The sequence below is a fragment of the Brachionichthys hirsutus genome, chromosome 14, assembly GCF_040956055.1.
Source record: "Brachionichthys hirsutus isolate HB-005 chromosome 14, CSIRO-AGI_Bhir_v1, whole genome shotgun sequence".
NCBI lineage: Eukaryota > Metazoa > Chordata > Actinopteri > Lophiiformes > Brachionichthyidae > Brachionichthys > Brachionichthys hirsutus.
In genome coordinates, this window is record NC_090910.1 from 13,191,473 (window position 1) to 13,201,589 (window position 10,117).

At 50.4% G+C, this 10,117-nt stretch overlaps 1 protein-coding gene across 1 annotated transcript; it reads right to left on the reverse strand.

The window, feature by feature from the left end:
* Positions 1–4,644: 4,644 nt before the first annotated feature.
* On the reverse strand, positions 4,645–8,977 carry LOC137903807 (coagulation factor XIII A chain-like). Its single transcript, XM_068747960.1, has 17 exons — positions 8,930–8,977; positions 8,742–8,835; positions 8,477–8,653; positions 8,142–8,390; positions 7,941–8,059; positions 7,766–7,873; positions 7,241–7,415; positions 6,930–7,068; positions 6,522–6,625; positions 6,364–6,452; positions 6,140–6,293; positions 5,884–5,993; positions 5,653–5,818; positions 5,431–5,585; positions 5,212–5,348; positions 5,044–5,149; positions 4,645–4,972 (listed from the first exon to the last, which is right to left on the reverse strand). Exons 1-17 carry the CDS (start codon positions 8,975–8,977, stop codon positions 4,937–4,939), a joined length of 2,166 nt encoding a protein of 721 aa, XP_068604061.1. The 3' UTR covers positions 4,645–4,936.
* Positions 8,978–10,117: the final 1,140 nt, after the last annotated feature.

Here is a 10,117-nt window from a genome sequence, read left to right on the forward strand (position 1 = left end):
AGAGCGTCTCCCTGTCCCGGGCTGGTTCGGCCTGTTGCTGCTGGGGGGGCGGAGGGGGCGGAGGGGGCGGGGCTGGCTGTTACCAGGATTCAGTTTAACTCCGTTTGGTTCGGAGGCTCTTCACCTCCTGCAGCAGGAACAGAGTGTTTGTTAGCTGTTAGCGTAGCTTAGCATAAAGCCTGGCAGCACAGGGGCAGAAGTTTAACGTTGAGTCACATGTTGTGCTTTGAATGCTAATGCTCATGAGGACAATGTTAGCATGCTAATAGCTACCAGGTATCGGCTCCATTCAAATGAACGGGCTCTGATGACGACGCATAATCCTGGTGCAAAGTGACACAAAGGGGCCGGTTTAGGGTGTAACCTGCTTTCGGCCAATCGCAGTTCATCTCCAGGTGTGCCTCACCTGGAGCATTGCTATGTAAATACACTCAGGGGCAGGTTTGGGTCCCTGCTGGACCCTCCACCATGAATCCAGATCAGACAGGCAGACCCAGGAGCAGAACAACATCTGAGGTGCTGGTGGGAGGTGCTGATGGGAGGTGCTGATGGGCGTGTCCGCTCCGATAGCAGGAGCCTCCATCCGTGACAATCAGACGGAGAGAGGAGACGCTAACGACGTTACATCACTAATCCAATCACCACCTCTCAGCTCCACGCCGCTCTTCAATTCAGAGGGACCCATCCCTGACACACACACACACACACGGCGTGTGTTTTCTCCTCTAGCGCCACCAGGAGGAGGAGTCTGTTCGCATTCATGTCCAAACTTTGATCACAGAAGTAAAGCTCATAATAGCACAGCTCAGTATGCTAACATGCTAATTTGAGTGAAGAAGGTCTCCTTGATGTGCTAAACATCAGCATGTGTTAAAATTCAAGGTATGTTAGCATACTAGCATTAGCAGATCACTGAGGGCACCATTATCATTCTGCTACCATTAAAGCAGGAGAAGCTAATCTACGAACTGGATCCTTGACTAAGCAAACTAGTGGTGGCGGAGCTACACAGCTAACCTGGCTAACACGCGTTAAATGTACACAATGCTATGTAGCCGCCTTAGCTGCTAATAACAGTAGCGGCACTATCTGGAGAGGCTATGCTTAAGTTTAACAAAGCTAACATTTAGGATTGGGTCAATCTCAAAGGTCATGTGCGGCATGCTAACATGCTAGCCAATGAAGGCAAACATGCTAATGCTACAGTCACATAAGCTAGTCATGTTGCAGCCTGTGTTGTATTGTTGTTGCGTCGTTGTGTTGTATTGTTGTTTTTTGTTGTGTTGTGTTGTTGTATTGTTGTGTTGTTGTTTTTTGTTGTGTTGTATTGTTGTTTTTTGTTGTGTTGTATTGTTGCGTCGTTGTTTTTTGTTGTGTTGTATTGTTGCGTCGTTGTGTTGTCGTTGTGTTGTCGTTGTGTTGTATTGTTGTGTTGTTGTTTTTTGTTGTGTTGTATTGTTGTGTTGTGTTGTATTGTTGCATCGTTGTGTTGTCGTTGTGTTGTGTTGTTGTTTTTTGTTGTGTTGTATTGTTGCGTCGTTGTGTTGTCGTTGTGTTGTATTGTTGTTTTTTGTTGTGTTGTGTTGTATTGTTGTTTTTTGTTGTGTTGTATTGTTGTGTTGTATTGTTGTTTTTTGTTGTGTTGTGTTGTATTGTTGTTTTTTGTTGTGTTGTATTGTTGTGTTGTATTGTTGCGTCGTTGTGTTGTCGTTGTGTTGTGTTGTTGTTTTTTGTTGTGTTGTATTGTTGCGTTGTTGTTGTGTTGTATTGTTGCGTTGTTGTTGTGTTGTATTGTTGCGTCGTTGTGTTGTCGTTGTGTTGTATTGTTGTGTTGTATTGTTGCGTCGTTGTGTTGTATTGTTGTTTTTTGTTGTGTTGTATTGTTGTGTTGTGTTGTTGTTTTTTGTTGTGTTGTTGTTTTTTGTTGTGTTGTTTTTTGTTGTGTTGTGTTGTGTTGTATTGTTGCGTCGTTGTGTTGTATTGTTGTGTTGTATTGTTGTGTTGTGTTGTTGTTTTTTGTTGTGTTGTATTGTTGCGTCGTTGTGTTGTCGTTGTGTTGTGTTGTTGTTTTTTGTTGTGTTGTATTGTTGCGTCATTGTGTTGTGTTGTTGTTTTTTGTTGTGTTGTATTGTTGTGTTGTATTGTTGCGTCGTTGTGTTGTCGTTGTGTTGTGTTGTTGTTTGTTGTTGTGTTGTATTGTTGTTTTTTGTTGTGTTGTCGTTGTGTTGTTGTTGTTTGTTGTGTTGTATTGTTGCGTCGTTGTTGTGTTGATGCTGTTTACAGTGAACGTTTTCTCTGCGTCCCGGCCTGAACACCACAGAAGAAGACGAGACTGATGTTATTTATTGGACTGTAACCATGGAGACGTTGCTGAGGAACCAACCATCGCTAACAAAAGGGTGGCTTCATGCATTCATCCAGTGCAGAGGAGGAGCAGGAGCAGGAGCAGGAGGAGGAGGAGGAGCAGGAGGAGGAGGAGGAGGAGGAGAGGCATCTTGACCTCTCCACCAGCCGGAGGAAGGAGATCTGAGTTTCTCAACCCTGAGCGAAAAGGAGGCGACACAGTTGTTGTTGATGAAACTTTACACACTCCTCCTCCTCCCCTCCTCCTTCTCCCCTCCTCCTCCTCCTCCTCCTCCTGATTGGAGCGCTGTCCGGACAGGCAGGCAGTCACATGGAGCCAACACCTGTCGGCAGCGTGGGGGGATGAGGAGCATGTGCTCCTCGCCGCTCCTCCACCTTCACCTCTTCCCTCAGCTCAATGGGACGGAGCAGCAGCAGAGGGGGGGGGGGGGGGGGCAGGGAGGGGGAGGGGGGAAACCGGTTTCCAATGGTGACGGATGATTTGTAGGTAACAGTTGTTTGCCTTGAGCCTGAGGAGCAAGTTAAAACAGCTTCACCTCCTCCTGACTCCGAACCGGTCTGAGGGGACAGGATGTAGGACCTGATCCTGTGGGACCTGGTTGGGGACAGGATGTAGGACCTGATCCTGTGGGACCTGGTTGGGGACGGGATGTAGGACCTGATCCTGTGGACCTGGTTGGGGACATCAGAGTAAACAGTTGGATTCTGCAGTTCTTGTCGTGGTCGGGACCAGACCGAACCGGACCGGGGGGGCGTGGTCTCAGTGTGTCTAGGGTTCTGGTTCAGGTCCTCTCGCGGGCGTGTCGACAGGCTAAGGTGTGTTCAGACTGATGGAGTATCTGGACAGACCAGTTTGTGATGCTGATCACTCAGATACAGTTACCATGACGATGACTCACCTGTTGCTGGTGGGGGAGGGGGAGGGGGAGGGGGAGGGGGAGGGGAGTGTTGACACTCAACACTCTTTTACAGGTAAATGACTTTCAGGAATGTTTGATGTGGGCTTTTAAATGTTTGAGTAGCTAGCGCTGTCCTGCTCTTAACCCTTTGGACTCCAGCGTCTGGTTCTGGGTCTGGTTCTGGGCCTCGGATGTCCCCGCGGCCCAGAAGGAGCGGACTGCAGCTCCGTCCCTGGAGGTTACAGCCTGACTCCTCCTCTTCGTATTAGATCAATAAAGGGTCCCTAGATTTGTATCAGCTTGTCGTGAGTGTCGGACAGATTCCAAACAGGACATGACATCATCGAGGTGAGGAAATGATGATGTCATCGTCCCTGATTGAGGTGAGGCCGTTATTTGACCGCTGCCTAAACGCGGGCGCTGAAGCTGCTGGGCTTTACCTTGTGGGCGCAGAAATAGAACGATCTGGAGGACGTGAGACAACGTCACGTCTTCAGGGGGACGTCCGGAGAGGACGCACCGTGGAGGGGTCATGCTGCAGGCCCGGGGGGGCTCAAAGACCCCCCCTCCCAGGACGGCCTTTGGGGATGCCCTTCAGAAACGTTCGGAACCTTGATAAGAATGGCGCCGTTGAGAATGGGCGGGTTCTGGAATAAATAAACACGTTTAGGAAGTAGCATCAAGCTATTCCTGCTCTTAACGGTTAAACTCATTTAAAATGTAAACACAAACATGGTATTGATAAACAACAAGCGTAGCAGCTACAGCTAGCGTTAGCATGGCCACAGCTAAAGCATTTCCTTAGGTGAGCTAACAGGATAGCTACTGGCTAATGCTTATTGGTTTACCTGTTAGCTTTAAACACAAAGAGGAAAGTTGTTTGTCCACATGACCATATTTGGAAGACACTGCCGGGCAGAGTGCTGCCCTCTGCTGGCCGTTATTCATATAAACTGACTTTTAAAGATCGCATGTTCTAAAAGAAACTTTACCCACTCTGTTCTTCTTCTTCATCTTCTTCACCGACTCCTGCAGGAGACACGGGGAGCGTGCACGCACACGGTGTGAGCAGTGTGTGTGTGTGTGTGTGTGTGTGTGTGTGTGTGAATGATTGTCTGACGGGCTGGCCCAGCCCGGTTCAGAAGATGAATGAATGAATGAGCTGCGTTACTGGGTCTGAACTGGTAGCAGCGCTCCCGTCCTGGGTGAAGGTCTCTGACTCCCTCTAGCGGTGGAACAGCGTACCCGCAGCACAGCGCTGTGGTTAAAACTTTATTTTATTCTTTCGTCCGCCACCAAATGTAACTGTTAATAAAGTGCGAGCGAATCATTTTGTTTTTGATGAGTTTGAAAGTGACGTCTTGAAACCTTCAGTGGTTTTGAATCTGCTTTTATTGTTAGTAAAAAGACGTTAAAAGCAAAGAATAAAGTTTCAATAAAGTCTGAATAAGAGATGAACTCACTCTGTCCGACTTTAAACTCTTCTTTTTTAGCATTAATGAGAATTTCAGAAAACTAATATTTTGTACTTCGACTCATTCTGGATTAAACGTAAACTTTTATCTTGAGCTGCTGAAACAACGTGAATCATCAAAGGAGCTGTGGGTCATTGGCTCCTCCCACTCTCTGATTGGTGGAAATGGAAAGGGCTGGGTGACGATGATCCAATCATCTCAGGGGGAAATGTTGACGCAAGCATATCCGGACACCTGAAAAACCCGGGGAGGAATGAGCTGCTGTACGGTGGCCTTGATGGGACAGAAGGCGCTTCAGAGGTCACCTGTTTGAGGGCGGGGGAGTCCATCAGCGCCGCCAGGCAGCGGTTCCCCGTCAGCCGAGGGACGAAGGGCTGCTTCCACTCGATCGTAGCCTGGGACGCTACGAGGCTGAAACAGGAAGTCAGGCATCAACAACGCCACCTGCGCACCAGGCACAGAGGCGTGCACACCTGTAGAAGCGCGTCGTGTGGCTCATGAGTCCCGGCCCCTCTATGGCGAGGGTGACGTCACGCAGAGGGAAGGACAGCGGGTTGGTGAAGGACACCGTCACGAACATCGTCTGCCTCACCTTCGGCCAGCCGCTCACCTGCAGCGATCGATGCGCCGCCGTTAATCCCAGCGTTCCCGTCCGGGAAGCCGGGAATCCGGGAAGCTCTGCTGCGTTTTACCGTCAAGGTGAGCTCAGGACACAGCAGCTCCACCACCTTGATGGCGCTCACCGATTGGCCGTCGGTGTGTCCGGTCACCACGAGCTGCATGGACACCTGGGAGCCCAGGTGAGGCAGGTACTCGTCAGCCGTGATGGTGAGTGGGACTCGCTCCGCTGCAAGACGAACACAAGTCTGATTGGGGCGTCCGGGAAAGGGGGCGTGTCCTGCGAGGTCGCTCACTCTGATAGGGCGGCACGCTGACGGTGAAGTCCTGGTCCTTGAACTGATTGACTGAGACGCCGGTGTAGAAGACGACAGTGCCGGACAGGTGAGCGTCGATGGTCCTGCTGAAGTCCGCCTGGTTCTGGAAGTCCACGACCACGTAGACATCGTGACCCACAAGAGCCTGCAGGGACGGATTGCTTGGAGGACGAGTCCCGGGACGAGATGCACCCGTGTCCCTCGACTCACCTGCTCGGTGCTGACGGTGACGAGCAGCCGGGCGTCGGCCAGAATGCTGTGATCCCTCGCACAGTCCAGCTCCTCTGCCTGGGCCATGGTCTGGCTGTCAGCGTCGCTGCCTGCGGAACCAAGCGAACCAAGACACTAGCCACGCCCCCTTTGGGTTCACACCTGAACAAGTCTAAACTGGGATAACTGGACACTGTGACGTGTCCGGGCTCAGACGTAGAATGGGAAAGGTGCGCTCCCCGGTTTTGCGGGTCACCTTCAGGGTTCTTGTAGTTCTGGGTGATGTCCATCGGATCCGTGCTGCCGATGGCTTTGGTCCAAATGCTCCGTCCCACATAGGTGGAGTCCACCTTGTAGGCGGACAGCGTTCCGTACTTATCCCGAATGTGGTAGACGATGTCACTGTTCACCTGCGGGGGAAGAGGGACGGACTTCGGTCACACTGCGCCACTGAGCCTTCTGGTTCTGATCCAAACCCGCCTCAGCAAAGACGAATCCACAGTCGAACGGGTGGTAGATGAGACCCGTCTTGATGGCGGCGACGGAAGCAGGACCGCAGCGGAAGTATCCTGTAAACCAGAGGACCACGATCACCTGTGTCTCTGTCCACCTGTCTGTCTGCCACCTGTCTGTCCTACCGCCACTGTTCTCCTGGGGCGTGGCGTCGACCACCTGCCATCCTCCGAAGCCCATCGGCAGGTCAGGGCGTCTGATGCAGACCTCGTTCCAGCAGTGGTAGTTCCTGCAGACGTGTCTGTTAGCTCAGTCTGTCGTTAGCCGTTAGCAGGTGGTTAATTTATTACTATTTTAGAATATTACTGGACTATTACTGCTATTACTATTACTGGTACTGTAATAGTAACGTTCTCCAACGTAAGACGAATAAAGTTTTATCTTATCTTAGCCACACTCGCAATAATTTCCTGCGTAATCAGAAGAAATGAAATATTTACTAAAGATGTAGAAACGTGTCGACAATAGAAACAACAACCGGCCTGCTGGGGCAGCAGAACCCGAACACGGCCGCTGGTTCTGTCTGAGCCCACCAGATGGAGTCCTTGGTGCGGAGCCGGTCCAGCGTGCCGTTCGGCTTGAAGATGAGGTCGGTCTTCAGGTTGCCCGTGTTGTCGTGAGCCGAATGGAAGTTGGTGACGACTCTCGCCGGGATGCCGAGGCAACGGAGGACTGGAAGGACAGCAGAGCCAATAAGAATCCACCACAGGGTGGCGCTCATCTGAACTGAGCCTTGCTGCTCCACCTGTGGACGCCTGTCCAGTCTATTGCAGGGTATTGATTAGCATTACCTTACACCTGTGTTTAGTGTAAGGTGCTAACGTGCTAACGTGCTAGCTCTTACAGGTGTTAAAGACCCCGGCGAACACCCAGCACTGGGCGAAACAGACGGGAACTCCAGTGTTAGCGTACTGCAGCAGGATCCTGACGCTGCCGGTCCAGGCCGTGGGAGGGGTGCCCAGAGAGAAGTCATCGCTCCAGTTTCCAACCAACACCCCGTCATCGTCCTGAGAGTTCATCTGGGGGGGGGGGGGGGGGGTCATATTAGCATGGCAAAATACATAAATGCGTAAATCTTCACTGAGACATTCTAGGATTTGACAAATTAGCATGCTAACAGTCTTTGGTCCGTTTGGTGAGATACTGAAGCATATGCTAATCACAGTTAGCCTCTCAATAAGAAGTAAAATGGACGTAATGCTGCTGGAATCTACAAATGTGACGACATAAAAGGTAGAATATTAGCGAGGAGAGATCATTGAAATATTCTACCATATAATCAGTAGCTAGCTAGCTTCACCACACCACAGTGCTATACAGCTAGCAGGCTAAAAGCACACACACAATGAGACGGATTAGCGTTTCTCACCATCGCTGATCCTTTCCTGATCACTTTGATGATGCTGCCTCTGTCGCTGATCGGCATCAGAGACGAGTCCAGGATGTGAATGCAGGCGTCCAAGACGCCGCGTTCAAACTGCAGAGGGCGCACGGCGTTCAGCGTGTGTGTGCGTGCGTGTGTGCGTACCTGTGTGTGTGTGTACCTGTCCATACATCCAGTTCCGTTTTAACACGTTTTCGTCTGTACCACAGAAGATCATGCCGGCGTCGTTGAGGACGAACTCCTTCCGCTCGTCCTCCTCAGGGAGGAAGACGGTGTCGTCTGCGTAGAGACGACGTTCAGCGACGACGGGAACCATTCAGCAAAGGAAGCAACAAGGAAACGATGGCGACCTGAGTCTGACCTTCACACCAGGCGTTGAACAGCAGGTACAGGTCGGAGGCGGGGTTCCTCTTGGTTCGCTGCATCCCATTGGGCATCACGATGGACACGTAGGTGTGAAGCTTCCCCACGACGGCGTCGGGCAATGTCTTGACCTCCAGCATCAGGGTCTGCCCTCGTGTCTCCAGAATCTTCCCCGACCAAGAACCGCCGCGACGGGAGCCGAAGGTCACCACCTCCAGGGTCCGCTTACTGGCTGAAGGCCTCGCACCTGTGGAGGAAGAGGAGGAGTGATGAAGAGGAGGAGGTGTTGTTCTGACTGGGCGGGCGGATGGACGGATGGACGGATAATGTCACCGATGGTGAACTCCAGCTGGAAGTCGTCCTCAGGTGTGGGCGGGCGGTTAAAGCTGACCTTCAGGCTGAAGGCCCTCCCCCGGCGGACCACCAGGTTGTCCACGTCGTAGTCCCCGGTTAGGTGGTCCAACTTGTTGGTCTTCTGGCACATGTCCACTTCCTTCACCAGAAGAGGATCTGAGAGCAGGAAGGGACGGACATCAATCGATCACACCTTCATCAATCAATTAGAACACATAACCACCGGCAGGAGGAAGAACCTCACCCCCAACAGGGCCCCACCCTCTGGGCGTGGCCTCCTTTTCAAAGGGTTCAAACTCTGGAAACTCGTCATCATTCACAAGGTTGGTGGTCGGCACCTGCAGTCAGTCAGTCAATCAATCAATCAATCAATCAATCAGTCAACCAATCAGGAAAAGTCAACATGAAGTTAGCTTAGCTGACGCGTCGCACCGGCGAGATGAAGCGCCCCCTGGTGGACCAGCCGGCAGGACGAGACATGATGAGTCAGACTGGAGAGAAAATAAAGAACAAATAACAAATATAAACAGATCAAAGAAAAACAGATCAAATGTAAACAGATCAAATGTAAACCAATCAAATGTAAACAGATCAAATGTAAACAGATTAAATGTAAACAGATCAAATGTAAACAGACTAATCTGAAAACGGAATCATCTGTATGTTTAAGTTTAAAATCTTTAAAATCTGATCAAAGAACAAAGTTAACAAAACATCCTGATAAATAAAAAACAAAACAACAAATAAACGAGTGTGTGAGTGTGTGTGTGTGAGTGTGTGAGTGTGTGTGTGTGAGTGTGTGAGTGTGTGTGAGTGTGTGTGTGAGTGTGTGTGAGTGTCTCTCACCGTCCAGATGAAGAGTCTCTGATGATCAAATCAGCTTTTATACACGACAACTTCCTCTATTCACACACACAGAAACACACACACAGGGACACACACAGAAACACACACACAGAAACACACACACAGATACACACACACAGAGACACACACAGAGACACACACACAGAAACACACACACGGATACACACACACAGAGACACACACAGAGACACACACACAGAAACACACACACGGATACACACACAGAAACACACACACAGAAACACACACACGGATACACACACACAGAAACACACACACAGGGACACACACACTGAGACACACACACAGGGACACACACACAGAGACACACACACAGAAACACACACACGGATACACACACAGAAACACACACACGGATACACACACAGAAACACACACACACGGATACACACACACAGAGACACACACAGAGACACACACACAGGGACACACACACAGAAACACACACACGGATACACACACAGAAACACACACACAGAGACACACACACAGGGACACACACAGAGACACACACACAGAAACACACACACGGATACACACACAGAAACACACACACAGAGACACACACACAGGGACACACACACACAGAAACACACACACGGATACACACACGGATACACACACACAGGGACACACACACAGAAACACACACACTGAGACACACACACAGGGACACACACACAGAGACACACACACTGAGACACACACACAGGGACACACACACAGAGACAC

Bases quoted from the DNA above. Each gene is read 5' to 3' on its own strand.
- LOC137903807 (XM_068747960.1), bottom strand. From the start codon at position 8,977: ATGTCTCGTCCTGCCGGCTGGTCCACCAGGGGGCGCTTCATCTCGCCG. The intron at 8,654-8,741 runs GTGAGGTTCTTC...TCCTGCTCTCAG, and splicing joins AGGGTGGGGCCCTGTTGGGG to ATCCTCTTCTGGTGAAGGAA. The intron at 5,994-6,139 runs GTGACCCGCAAA...TTGGTTCCGCAG, and splicing joins GAACTACAAGAACCCTGAAG to GCAGCGACGCTGACAGCCAG.